This window comes from Argentina silus (assembly GCF_951799395.1).
Source record: "Argentina silus genome assembly, chromosome: 5".
NCBI classification, from domain to species: domain Eukaryota; kingdom Metazoa; phylum Chordata; class Actinopteri; order Argentiniformes; family Argentinidae; genus Argentina; species Argentina silus.
The window spans coordinates 12,178,985-12,193,530 of record NC_139659.1 but is presented as its reverse complement, the minus strand read 5'-3'; the positions used below and the strand labels follow the sequence as shown (position 1 = coordinate 12,193,530).

Here is a 14,546-nt window from a genome sequence, read left to right as displayed (position 1 = left end):
TGAACCTTCCTCTGGAAGCACTGAACCCTCTAGCTGAAACAGTGGCTCTAATGAACTCTCTCCCTGAAGCAGGGGCTGCTTCACTGAACCCTCTAGTTGAAGCAGGTGCTCTAATGAACTCTCTCCCTGAAGCAGGGGCTTCCTTATTGAACCCTCGTCTCCCGCCTCACCCAAACTCTCCTCCTCCTCCTCCTCCTCGTCCTCCTCCTTGTCATCGTCCACCTCCTCTGTTTCCTCAAGCGTGACTAACACTCTAGGACACCTCTCCCCAACAACAGGCAAATACAGTTCCTCCTGCGTCACGTTGTTCCCTGCCTTGCCGGTTTCAAGGTCGCCCACTTTATCCATGTTGTGTAAGAGAAAACTAAAACAATATCCCTACGCGCTGTTGAGCGCTGAGGAGAATTCCAGTGGATTCTACAAAGCAGATTTCTATGGTGTGAAAGTGAAATCAACTCTCTACCTAGACACACTGGACTGAATGGGTAAAGTACAGTAGGCAAAAGTGTGACGTAATGTTTGTTAATTGCAAAGGAGGCACAGCCTCTCCCTCGCTGACCCCAGTCTTGGAAAGGCGCTTTCATAGATAAAGAGTGATAAGACCAAGTGTTTGGAGCACAGGAGTGCCGGTAGCGAAGCAGTATAATGAGCATTCCACTTAGTTTAACATGTCGCTAAAGCATTCAGTGTAAGATTTTGCCTCCAACTGTAAAAATGCATCAACAAACACATTAGACCAGAGTAGCTTTATTCTGCAGATTTACATAAACACTGCATTTCTAGACAATGCAATTACAAAAATAATCTTTAAAAATCTGGTACTGTACAGTACATACTGTGGGGAAGATGTTCAGATGTTCTCTCATTAGATTGTGTGTGTGTGTGAGAGAGAGAGAGAGAGAGAGAGAGAGAGTAATATTGTGCTGTTCCCTGTTCTATCCCTTATTTCTTCTTCACCAATCCCCCCCCCTCTATTTTTCACATGTACGGTGCCTGTGATAATTAGTCATCTAAAGGACTTGAAATCAGTCAACACAGTCAGACAGCATCATTCCCTGAGCCTCGGGATACAGAAAGCACATTCAGCACATTCACACTATCAAAGCAGTCATTCAACTGTCATAACAGTTAAATCTCCGAACAGGCACACATCCCTTTGGTACGGCCTCACAGCATCATTGTCATCATAAGAGTGCAGTCGGAATCAGTCTGGACTCTAGAACGCCCCAGAGCCAATCAGTAATCTGAAGAGCACAGGGGGTGACACAGGAGCACACAATGCTAGCACTGCACTGGCATGTGTACTATGTATACTGCACCATTTATAATGGCATGTATTAACCTGCACAGTTACATACTGTGTCAACAAAGTCATGTAGCACTAACACAGTCATACTGTGATGACAAAGTAACATCTTGTGAGTGAAATCTCACTGTATTTATCAGTACCGCACATTTTCATAACCTGTGTCAACAAATTCTGACATGAAGTAACTCAAACAGTTTTGCCATCCTAGCTTTGCTGAATAATGCATATATTGCACACCTTACTCAAGTAACCATGGTTTGTAGCCATAAAGCAAAAAGAAAATGGTAAATTTGGAAAAGATAAAAAATTATAACATGCTATATATCTCCTCTGATAAAACTCAAACTATAAAAACAATACAAAAACAAGTTCTAAAAATAGTTCATTTTTGTATGGGTAATATCATTTCACTGTGGTTATTCAGATTATAGTTTATAGTAATCTTTACCATATTCAATAACCTATGTAAGGGATTGTTATTAAAAACAACAATAATACCTAAAAAAACAAACATAATACCTTTGTCAACTATCTTATGTATGATGTATGTATAAGATATTCCTTCCCTCAGGGACAGCAAACACCTGAGAGTGCCCTAATCTGAAGCCCTGAGCCAAGTGTAATTAAACATTAAATATTGAAGGACTCCATTTGGAACACTTAACACCACTGCACTACTCAACAACACTGCACTAGATTTGGGGCTTTCTTGAGAGCTTTGAGTGAGAATGAAACAGAAAGGATATGTAGCCTATACTGCAGTAGGAGTTACAGCCAGGGCAGTTTTTCCATTGACCTATATTCTAAGATAGTCACGGGTCAATGGTGCCTCTGGGTACAGAGATCAAACTAAAGCTTAATGAAAGAGAAATAACGAAATGTTACATAAAAGGTCCTTTGTATCATAGTACAGGCTACATGCATCAGTTCATACAATCATCCAAGCACAGATTGTTGTACTGCCTATAGCTGCAGTACATGTGTATGTCAAGATAAGCATGATCATGCGCTCTATATTTTTCAGTACATTTGGTTCTCATTCATGACTTCAAACGCAGTGTAGTCAAACCGGGCTAGGCAATTCTGGTATGTCGAATCGTATTGCTTGCTTTGTTCGTTTCTGATGGGTCTTCACATTATCGTGGGCCTGTAACCTGTATGAAATGACACTATTCTTCATTGAAGACACCATAGGGAGAGGGATAAAAAGGAGGACGTCTTCAAGCCCCCATCAGTCACACAGGATTGCAGGGTAGCTAGGCACTTTAATGAGGTCAGAGAAGATATATCAGCGAGATCCCAGAGGAGAGTCCCTTCTCATAGACTGAACTGGCCAAAGGTAGTTATGTACAGTATGTCTCTTTTTCCCCCTGGAAGAATCTACAGGGAAAATATATGCTTTGAATTGTTGAAATGTCTTTTTTTGTGACCCTTAGGCCCCGGTCTCACCAAACTATGCTTGCCGTTAATTATGGATTGAGCCAATGGTTTCTCGATGGGAGTCATCCGTTGACAAACCTTTATTTTATTTTATTTTTCTTCCCACAGTCCATTCGTCTCGTTTAGCCAATTAGAAACAATGTTTTGCATTGAGTTGCTAGGTTGCATTGTTCAGTTGCTAGGTTGTTTTAAAAGTCACCCCTGAATTCCACAGATCAAATTGGATAGTGATTTCACACAAATACAAGTTTCTATCCATTTTCTGATAGTTTGGTGTGGCTGGGACCTTAGCTCTATTATACTCTGGGCCACACCCTCTCCCCTCCACTCCTCTCCTCCTCCTCCTCCTCCTCCTCCTCCTCCTCTTCTCCTGGGTGACAGGTCAAAAGTCCAGGGTGTCATGCTGGTAGCGTAGTCTGGGGCTGTTGTCTGTGTAGAACTGGCTGAACCAGCGCCTGTGCTTCTGGATGGCTGAGTCCTCCTTCACCAGCAGGGGCTTGGCGACATACTTCTTATTGTTCCAGATCATCACGTCCCGCTCAAACTGAGACAGAAGACAGAAGAAATGGTCAAAAACAGCCAAAACAATCACATGGGACAAGCTGTCAGTTTATTGTTCATCAAATGACAATCACATGACAACCTGTGTAATAATAACAATGTTATTACTCTAGTCAGTATACAGTATGTTTTTACATAGTCATTAGGGTTTGCTGGAATGGAGCGTTTTTTTGTTATCACACAAGTGGGAATAGAGACAGTACAGTACATATTCCACTTTTGTGATTACAAAAATACATAGAGCAATAACAACATTTAAATGAATGTGTAACATGTTGACATAAAGTAGTTCTAACAGTATTATTATACTGGTAAGGTCAGGAATGAGCTGGGTAACAGCAATGTACCTGGATGCACTCTGCCCTCAGGATGAATTTGGGCACCAGCGGGGGGATGTTACTCTGGTAGAAGATGGTATGTGACACACACTGGAGTAGAGGCTCCACGGGCGTCACACAGTGCATGATCACCCCTCGACCCAGGAAACTGTGGTCAAAGAGCAGGAACACCACCCCTGGACCCACCTGGAGAACACACACACACGCACACACACACACACACACACATACACATACGTGCAAACAGACATAAACAGACACACACACACACACGTATACTGTAATGTATGGTGCACATGCACAAATTATGTGTGATCTTTGCGGAGCTTCGTGAAGAATACTTCCCGCTACTTACTTTAGAAACACTGTTATTGATACTCAGTCTCCATCTACTGTATGGTCAGATTTATGATACTGTTCTATTCAACAGTCTCTCGTTAGCGGCTAGGGAGCCCATTCTGTAGTCCAGTGGACTGAGTTACAGTACAGCTCCTCTCTCTCTCCACACATGCCAAAGGATTGGTTTAGCATCACCATAGTGCCTGAGGCAGCTTGTTTTGAAGCGGCCATGTACACAGATATAAAACACAGTCGGGCGAGAAAAACAGGTGACAAAGGTTGAATGAATAGCCTGCATAGCCTGGCTCGGCCAATCCCTTAGAGGGAGAGAGTGATATATCTCAGCTGACTGGGAGTGGGTAAAACCAGGATGAGACTTGGCACGCCGTGGCCTTGGCTGTCACTGCAGGCGAGACTTCTCGGAAATGATGACTAGCGCTGTGTTGTTCTATGCCTGCTTGATGCACTCTCATGGTCATTATATTTAGGTTTTTTTGGGAGATGGTTGGGCCCTTTGACCTACCTCTGAGTGTAAGAAGGTTGTCTTTTCTCAGCAATGTCAGATACCAGATACCTCAGACTGGCTGGCGATTCATTCCTTCTAAAGCGATGCTTCTGTGATTTTATCAGCTGGACATGAGGGGGGACACATTTTGCTAGTAGGGCATTTTTTTTTAAATGTATTTTAAAAAACAGCTTTTAAATGCTAATTTACAGTGACTCCTGTATGGAGCCTCTTAGAGTTCACGGACAGAGAGAAAAAAGACAGCTACAGGAGGCTAATCCATTCCCTCAGTTTACTATTTAGTTCCCTTGATTTAATAAATCCTTTCCTCAATTTAATAACACATTCCCTCAATTTAACACCTCATACCCTCAACGGATTAGCGTTTTTTTTTTTCTACACCATGAGCTCTAATGGGCTCTGTACTTTTTCAGAAAAGGATACAGACAAAATTTAAACTACAATTGAAGCAAATTACAACAAGGATAAGGGGGGCCTTGCAGAGGGGCATTTACTCTGGTACGGTCCAATCAGTCTTAGGGCCGTTCATACTGTACTGAATACCAATGTGACTGCATTGTATTGGTGACAGGTGTCGTCATTCTAGCATGACCCGTGTCCCCTGAACTACCTGTCTTGTCAGTAATCACACGTAGAACAATGGTGTGACTGTGAATGTGGATGTATTTAATTAAACAACATTGTAAACAATGTTTAACTTCTCTTTCCCTGCTACTATACAAAACATTACTCACTATCAGTTTTTCACACAGCCAGAGTTACCCAACGTTAGCTAGCTAACTTAGCAAGTGCTCGAGATAAAATCTGATACTGCAGCTACAAGTAACTACTAACCAGGAGAAAGCTTATGGTTTCTCAAATGTTTTCTAACATCTCAAAGTTGAACATTTATCCACTTTTTACTTTTATTTATTGTTTTGGGGGGGGGGGGGCATGTCTCCTTCATTCTAAATGCTTCTCTGTCTGTCTGTCCGTTCGTCCGTCCGTCCGTCCATCTCTCTCTTTGTCTGTCTGTCTGTCTGTCTCTCTCTGTCTGTCTGTCGGTCATTCTGTCTGTCTGTCTGTCTGTCTGTCTGCCTGTCTGTCTGCCTGCCTGCCTGCCTGCCTGCCTGCCTGTCTGTCTGTCTGTCGTTCTGTCTGTCTGTCCATGAGTGTCCATACCTGTCTGGCCACTACATCCACGTCCAGCAGAGGCCAGTGACGGCCAAACACAGTCAGGGCATGTTTCACCAGCATCTGGGAGCAGTGCTTACTGGGCTCTCCCTCTGGTTCCCATTTCACCTGGAACAAACACGCACGCACGCACACGCACACGCACACGCACACGCACACACACATACACATACACATACACAATAAACTCTATGTACAGTAACACCACACCACTGAGGTTTTATAAAGAACTTCTATACTCAGCAATAGGTTTTGACTGAATCCCTCAGAGATTGTACCTTCCAGTCATGCCGCACAAACTCCCAGGTCTTGCTGTTGGTGTAGCGCAGGTCCACTCCACTCACGATGCCCGGCGTGTGCAGGTGGGCCAGGTGAGCGATATCTGCTGCATTCTCAGGAATCTCCTGCAGGGGGCAGTCAGAGTGAGCAAGAGAGGCACAGTTGGCAAGGAAAAACCCCAGACAGCACACCCAACACACTCTTTATTTTTCTCTACCACATATACAGTCCACATAGATAAACAAACTCACTTCTAATCTACACACAGTCAGGTTCCACTCGCCTCTATGTGTGCGTTGATAAAGTGCTCCGTTCGTCCCCGGTAGACCCATTCCCCCTGTGTGATCTCTTCCTGCTCCGGTACTGTCCAGTTGGGATCCTCTCCATCGCAGTGAAACCACACCAGAATCTGTCCGTTGGTCTCACAGCTGGGCCAACAGCGCACCTTAGCGAATTCTGGTACTGAGGGTGGAAAAGACCCGGCAGTCAAGTACTTGGCACTTAATCAATGTTTCAATCTTTCGAATCCAAGGCATAACCCAGTTTGCTGAAATACGATCCAATTTATTTTGGGTGGACATTCAACATCTGAGAAACTGTTCCATTGAATTAAAGTGGCGGTGGCTTCTCACCTTTCTCTGCATAAGGGATCTTCACACACTTCCCGTCCTCCCCCCGAAACTGCCAGCCATGGAAAGGGCACTCTATGCACCCCCCCACCACGCGCCCCCCCACAGCCAGGTTGGCACCCAGATGGGGGCAGTAGGCATCCACCACGTAAGCCTTCCCTTCCTGGCCCCGGAACACCGCCACCTGCTCACCTGGGAAAACACACGGTAAGGGGAGGGGTTAAAAACGTAACCTTAAAAGGTAATGAGTGGAGTTCTGAATGCAACTGTAACATTACTTTAGAGAGCTCTTGAAATCTCCTCTTAATTGTATTTCATTAATTATAATACAGTAAATTGTACAAAAATAATAATTGACACATACATGTACAGACATAAATGACTGAATGAGCATATTAAATATTTTTGGGGTGGAGATTTTGAAGGCAGGTCATCTATGAAAAGGCTGCATTTCTCTATGACTCCACAGGGTGTCCCCACTATACAATATATAGCACAAGTACAGACTACAAGGCAATGCCAATTGTAGCCTGTTGTTGATGGAAAAAGTGGTCCAGGTATGATAGCACCTAGTGCTCAGGAGTAGTGGTGGTATAAGCTTTAACTAAAACTGGTGGTATAAGTTATAACTCTCTTTTAGAAAGGACAGAAACAAACAATTACAATCTGTGTTTGAACTGTTGTATTTGGAAGATGCGTAAAACCAAATCTACTGAAAATTATGCAATATTTTGCAACCTAATTATTACACCATAGGCCTACTGCAACATATCCATGTACCAGGAAAAACAGTTTTTAGAAGAAAAAAAAACTTTGTTTAGAAAGTACAGATTTGTCATAGATTTGACAACCGTAAAAGTTAAAGAGCTGAGTTTCTAAATTACAGAAAGATTGTTACATTACTTTAGGGAGGTTCTTGAAATCTCATCTTTATTATATAAAGACATATACATAAATATTACATACATAAATGATTCAATCAGCATATTAAAATGAACATTTCAGTTTTTGAAGGACAGGAGATGTGAGAGTCTTATCATCCTCCTATTCTCTCATTTGAAAAGGTATGGATAGGTTGTAAAACATGTTTAACACTGCTGAATGATCATCATTCTGTGTCCTTAACTCTGTCACAGCGTAGGAAGGCATGAACCGGTGTCTTCCTGTATACACGGCTGATTTGAACAGCCCAGATCAGAGGCTATAAGGCACGTCTGCCACTAAGCCGTGCGTCCCCCTGGGAGGCCAGGTGAGCCCTCAGACACTACGGGAGAGGAGGTGGGTTGGAGGCTAAGGCCTCATCCCTCCACCTATCTAGCTCCGCCCCCAAGTGTGGCCAAATTAGACACCCAATTGAGCCGAGATTACCCAGATTAGCACCGGCCGTCACCACAGTTCACATAGAGCAGCCCTGGCAAGGCTATGGGACAAGAAGGCACTCGCGGTTAAACCCTCAGCAACCTGGGATCACATGTGCCAAAAGGGGAGCACGACTTTACAGTCAGTCCGTGAGAGACGGAATTAAGACAAGAATGCAGTGAATGACCAGGGACGACAGGTTGAAAAGTATGTCATGCTTTTCTAGACACCCAAAACGCTCACATTCTATGGAGGAGAATTTATAGACTAGGTATGCTGAATTATTCAGTGATACTGTGTCGGTGGGGGGCACTGATCTTAATTAACTGAAATAAACAGAACAGAACATGCCCGAACTTTGAATTGGGTCAACATAATCTGGGACAGGCACTTATTGGTGGCTGGATGAAGTGGCACACAGAGAGAAAGAAGAAGAGGAAGAGAGGAGAGAGGAAGAGGAAGAGGAAGAGGGAGAGAGATTGAGAGCGAGTCTGTGTGAATACATGTGGGTTGGTAGAGGGGATAAAAGTCTCATGTCGAAAGTCTACACAATGAAGAAATTCAACCAGAGTAACTTGTGAGTGGGTGCTGGCTTGCAACAGGGAAGCATGCAGTCAACACAGTTTCCACTGTTTCACCATGACACAGATAGAGAGGTGTCCAACAGGAAACAGAATTAAGTAATATACATAATAATATGCACCATTTAGCTGACGCTTTCATCCAGAGCGATTTACATTGCAATGAGTGCATACATAATTCATCATATATGGTCCCGTAGGGAATCGAACCCACAACCTAAGCATCATTAGCTCCATGCTCTACCAACTGAGCCACAGAGGACCAAAGTGTGAAATAACTGCAATTACAGCAAGGTGACCTGATGTTGGTGTGAAGCTAAGATGGATGACATACAAAAGGAGGAAATTTGAGGCATGTACAGTTATCATTTAAATTAAGCAACACAAGCTATTTATACAAGGAAGTTGGGGGTAACGACCACACTCTTAATAGTGAGTTTTTACGCAGGAGTAGTAGTCTATTTTAGAAAGGACGGAAAAATTATTAGAATATGTGTTTGAATTCCCAATTCTTCATTTGGAAGATGATTCCCTAACCCAAACCCTGCTCTACCCCTAACCCTAGCCCTAACCAAATCTACTGACAATTATGAAATTGTGTTGAAACATAGTTACACCATAAGCCTGCTGTGACCAAAACAATACCAAGATAATACATGCCATTTAGCTGACACTTATCCAATGGGATTTACATTGCAGTGAGTGCATGCATTTTTCAGTATATAGGGTCACAGCAGGAATCGTTGTTAGCGCCATACTCTATCAACTGAGCCACAGAGGACCTTTCCTATTTTATTACTTCTCACTCTACTTTGTATATATAGTCAATATTGGATGTGAACCACAGAAAACAGTGCTGAAGTAGCGGGCCAAAAGTATCAATCACATTTTGTCAGACTGCATTTGTCAATTTGCATCGTCCCAATCCGGCAGGGACAGCTAACTAAATCAATACATTGAAGTAAGAGCGAAACACCAGCCGTTCAAGTTAAGTAGGTCTCTGTCACACACCACAGAATTGGCGTTTAACAGGTTGTGCCACTTTGATGCCACCCAAAGTGGTGTATAATTTGCTGCTGCATTCTCAGGTAATCCCTGAGGTATTTAACAGTACAATGCATTGTGATGTGAAAAGGGAGGGGCCTGTGAATTGTGTTTACTTGGTGAAATCATTATGGAAAGGAGAACTTCCAGTGAGCTATTCCCGGATACTAATTAATTAGAATCCACAATGTCAATCTTTGTTTAGCTGTCTGCTACCTTTAAAGCTAAGTCACCCCCTCCCTATGCCCACCAATCTGTGACGGGGCTATGTATAAATCAGCATCCAGGAATAGCTCATTGGAAGTCCCAAGGAAGTCTCACTTGTGAAAAAGTGGCACAACCTGTCAAACACAAATTCTGTGGCGTGTGACAGAAACCTGCGTGTGGATTGCTGGCAAATTCTTTTAATTGAATCCATTTTAAATTGATTGTCTATAACACAACAAAATGTGGAAAAAGTGAAGGGGTCTGAATACTTTCCGAAGGCACTGTATGTGTGTATGTATCTAAACAGTACACAACCAAGAAGTCTCTGTCCACTCTCCCTTCTCTCTGCGCCAAACAGTATCCCTGTAAAAACTGCTGCATCACCCAGAGGTCAGCATTTACTGTCTCCCATCACTGCAGTGTCACAGATCAGATCAGCCAACAGAGGCACAGGGCAGAGGGCAGAGGGCTCGGTTTCAGGTGACACACAGGCCCAGAGGCAGCTCCCAAGACAGCAGACAATTAAACACATTTCCAGAAAGACTCGTCAAGGAATGAATTGAATTTCTGTCTATTTTTCTAACGGGAACGGAACCCTACATGCAGACAACTAGAGCAGAGCTAGTTAAACTGACCATGATAAGTTAACACCTATGAAAATAAAGTTAACAAAAAGAAACGTCAATTTCCAATAAGACAACACGCAAACACTATTCAATATCAAAAGTGAAGTTCATGCGTGCAAGATCTCTTTTCACATTCATAGATCATTGCTTCAAATTGCTCTTCACACCTTCTCAATGGATGCATAACCATACAATAAGAGGGCTACCTATTGTTTTCACATCTGTGGCAGCTATCATCAACTACAATGGTTGAATAACAACTACAAACATTTGTTTGTGTCCATGACATCCACCTCCCAGACACTGAAACTAACACACGTTGTTAGCACTCAAGTCACACTGAACAATGAATGGTTTGGGTTTTCAGATTAAACCATTGAAACGTTGCCAAGCAGCCATGGCGTAAAGTAAACTGTCCTTTCTGGGCTGTTACTAACAGAGAGGGCAAGCATGAATAAAACCAAAGGCCTTGCAACCTGGCTTGGCTACAGGTAGAACAAACCTGCAACCTGGCTTTGCACAGGTAGAACAAATGACAGGTGAGCTGACAAAAGGCAAAGGCAGTAGACCATTGCACTGACAAGAAGGAGCGCATAACGTTTAATCCTGATTACACTGAATATGATCAAAGATCTATGTGTATTAGCTTGTTCAGTATGTGATAGGAGACTTGCCCTTGGCACATTCCTTTCCATAAAAGAAGGTATTGCGTTTGCCCAAATGTGACCACTTGATTCCGTCCGCATTCAAGAGGACTTGACCCAACGGATGGGGGGAGGGTACAAAATAATAAAACTGAAAGCCAGGGGAAACTTTGATGACACATAAATCACTAAGACATTCCTCTCAGATAAGAGTACCGATGTGACCATGGATAATCATGAAAAACGAGGCAGAATACTATGGAACATCCTATTTCAGGTTCTATTTCAGTCCTAAGCCTTGTGCACCCTGTTACCATGGATGAGATTTGCCTATATGAGACATATGGTTATGTCCTTTGGGGTGTGAAACAAAAGAAAAGTAAATATACTCTATATTGATTTTGGTGCTTTTATGGTCTATTCATTATCTTTTTACGTGCTGAGATTAGACAAACGACTACAGCAGTATTGATTTCATCCTATGGTAGAGATGCCAGAGAGAGAGAGAGAGAGAGAGAGAGAGAGAGAGAGAGAGAGAGAGAGAGAGAGAAATAGGGACAGAAAAGGATGTAAGTGTGTTGGTGGCGGCTTTTGGTTTGCATGACAAAGAAAAAGAATTTGAATGCGAAAAAGAATATTGTGAATGGTCCCCATAGTGTTATTTACATGGTAGACCTAATCACAGGCTCATGCACTTCCTTGATGAGGGGTATTATTCTGGCAGCAGAACAGCCACCTCTTCTGACATGCAAATATGCGAAAGAGAAGGACAATAGTGTGTTACTATTTTGTTTTGTACTACTTCTGTGTTCTTGTGCTCCAGAATGTGAGTCTTTTTAGCGGTCTGCTACCTTTAAAGCTAAGTCACCCCCTCGCTATGCCCACCAATCTGTGACGGGGCTATGTATAAATCAGCATCCAGGAATAGCTCATTGGAAGTCCCAAGGAAGTTTCACTTGTAAAAAAGTGGCACAACCTGTCAAACACAAATTCTGTGGCGTGTGACAGAAACCTGTGTGTGGATTGCTGGCAAATTCTTTTAATTGAATCCATTTTAAATTGAGTCTATAACACAACAAAATGTGGAAAAAGTAAAGGGGTCTGAATACTTTCCGAAGGCACTGTATGTATGTATGTATCTAAACAGTACACAACCAAAAAGTCTCTGTCCACTCTCCCTTCTCTCTGCGCCAAACAGTATCCCTGTAAAAACTGCTGCATCACCCAGAGGTCAGCATTTACTGTCTCCCATCACTGCAGTGTCACAGATCAGATCAGCCAACAGAGGCACAGGGCAGAGGGTTAGGTTTCAGGTGACACACAGGCCCAGAGGAAGCTCCCAAGACAGCATATTCTGGCAGCAGAACAGCCACCTCTTCTGACATGCAAATATGTGAAAGAGACAGACAATAGTGTGTTCTTCTGTGTTCTCGTGCTATACTATTCTGGCGTATTGTGTTTTTCAAGAGGACAGCTTGCGAGTCAGAAATGAATTGTACTGTCATTTCATACTTGAACTTGACACCAAGGCCCTGGACATTGGACCACACCTCAGTATTGTTTGTCTACTAGGTGCAGTTTGTGTGGAAGGAAGCAGTAAGTGATATGGTGTGATCTGCTTGAACACATTGTCATTACTGTACGTTTGACACAATGATGTGAAGACAGCAAAACAAATATGAGTTTAGAGTCATCCACCCTCTCTCAGTTCATCTCCATTACATGAACCGGTAACTGTATTAGAGATGAGATAGGCTTTAGAGGGGTGTAGGATGCAAAGAGCATGGACAGTAGGACTCTGATGTGGGTGTTTTTATCTAAGCTACTATCAGTCAAGAGTGCTGGGACTGCATGTTTTCATATCACCTCTTCACTGGGCCATGCAAATGTTCTAAAAGGAAGGGGGCCTTAAAAGACCAGGTGTTAGTGAACAGTAACAGCACCTGATCTCACGCCAGAAGGTCTGAGCTGATGAGCTGAATTGGGCAAAAACACCCATAGCCCCTCTCTGAGAATATGAGGGTTTTTCATAAATTAGCCTACGATACGGGACAGTGAAAAACCACAGGTAGGATGCTGGCAGGATACAACACAAAACCGGCGTACTATGAATTTACACTGAGGAGAATGTACTCAGGTAAAGGTAAACACGGGTGCATCGTCAGCAATTTCTCCACCTAGCTATTTGTTATTGAACTGACCCGACTCTTAAAAAAAACTGTCTGGAGCGAGATATGTTTATCCTCTGCTTCGCAGCTTATCAGCTGTGGGGCACCAGTAGCCTGCGAAGCCTATTGTAGCATAGACTGAAACTGCAGGCTACAGCAGCCTGTTATTCTAGGAAAATAACAGAAAGATTTATGCATTTAGGCTATCATTAGCCAACACAATATGACAGTGGGGCTACGTGAATGTAGAACCCTCTGCCTACATATTTGATAGTGGTGATAAATGTTGGAAAGTAGTGATTTGTCTGTTTTAGTGGACTCCGCATACCTAGAACAGATACGTTCTTGACATCCCCTCGTTCCAGCATGTGTGAATCCAGCACCCGAAACCAGCCGTTTGGATAGACGGGTGGCAGCTCGCCGGTTTTCCTTCTCCGACGTACTTCGTTTGCCGCTTGGGCGCGGGAACGACCGTCTTCAGCTATGTATCCGACCTCGTCAGGCGTTCTCAGCAGTTCTAAGGGGGCAAACAGTAGTCTGTAAAGCCAGCCCATGGCGAGAAGCAAAATTCCGGCAATGATGCACGCCACAGCCCGGGCAGGGGCGCCAGCCAACCCCGCTTTCCTCCACAGCTCCGGGTACCCACCGCCTAATGACTCCAACGGGTCCCGCACATGCATGATGACTACTGCGGCCAAGCTTATTCCAATAACCACAACCACCCTACTTTGACCTTCCATCATCTCTGGTTATTTATCGCTGTCGCACTGTCACTGATGGCTGGGCAGGCTGGACACAGAGTCAATAGGCACTCGTTCCTCCTCCAGTGGGGCCGCTGCACGGGATTTCCTTGTGCCAGTCGGTGTGACTTCTCATGATGTTTGTCATCATGCTTTGTCGTCAGGACTGGCGCGGGAGGCAGAGCGCCATGGAGACGAGATGCGCCACTTGCGTGATAGGGCACGCCCCCGACAGGTGTCGCTTATAGCCTATCTACGCTGGAGGTAACAAAGGTGCATTTACCCCATTTACACTACCACCCTGCCTGCTTATAGCTTATTCCTTCTTCTTCCTTCAGTCTATCCAAACCCAACAACTTAGAACTGATTATGCAGAAACTCACTTGTTCCGCTAATGTCACTGAGGGGTGGGTGTGAAATACAATGGCACAGCACACCAGATATTCTTCACAGAAATATCTTACATCAGCAAAACAACAGTGATCTCTGGTGGCAATTATAAGAATTGCAGCTAACCTATATTGTAAGCACCTTTTGAGAGGTGATCGTGATATTGTAGGCTAGTGACTGAAGTGGTGTGTTG

General features: G+C 43.6%; 1 protein-coding gene across 2 annotated transcripts; it reads right to left on the bottom strand.

The window, feature by feature from the left end:
* Positions 1-731: 731 nt before the first annotated feature.
* LOC310804489 (cholesterol 7-desaturase nvd) lies at positions 732-14,113 on the bottom strand. 2 transcript variants are annotated; one of them, XM_083669752.1, is made up of 8 exons: positions 13,870-14,113; positions 13,552-13,740; positions 6,598-6,786; positions 6,249-6,427; positions 5,965-6,090; positions 5,675-5,794; positions 3,658-3,834; positions 732-3,293 (listed from the first exon to the last, which is right to left on the bottom strand). In XM_083669752.1, exons 1-8 carry the CDS (start codon positions 13,964-13,966, stop codon positions 3,132-3,134), a joined length of 1,239 nt encoding a protein of 412 aa, XP_083525878.1. In that variant the 5' UTR covers positions 13,967-14,113; the 3' UTR covers positions 732-3,131. The 2 variants fall into 2 exon arrangements, with proteins under 2 accessions (XP_083525878.1, XP_083525877.1); XM_083669751.1 differs by having other exon boundaries at positions 13,552-14,113.
* Between the last annotated feature and the right edge of the window lie 433 nt (positions 14,114-14,546).

What these genes read in the sequence shown, in the direction of transcription:
- LOC310804489 (XM_083669751.1), bottom strand. Translation starts at nt 13,966, where the DNA reads ATGATGGAAGGTCAAAGTAGGGTGGTTGTGGTTATTGGAATAAGCTTG. An exon ending in TGGATGTAGTGGCCAGACAG is followed by an intron (nt 3,835 to 5,674) that starts GTATGGACACTC and finishes TGTGTTCTCCAG; the next exon opens with GTGGGTCCAGGGGTGGTGTT. An exon ending in TGAGGGCAGAGTGCATCCAG is followed by an intron (nt 3,294 to 3,657) that starts GTACATTGCTGT and finishes CTTCTGTCTCAG; the next exon opens with TTTGAGCGGGACGTGATGAT.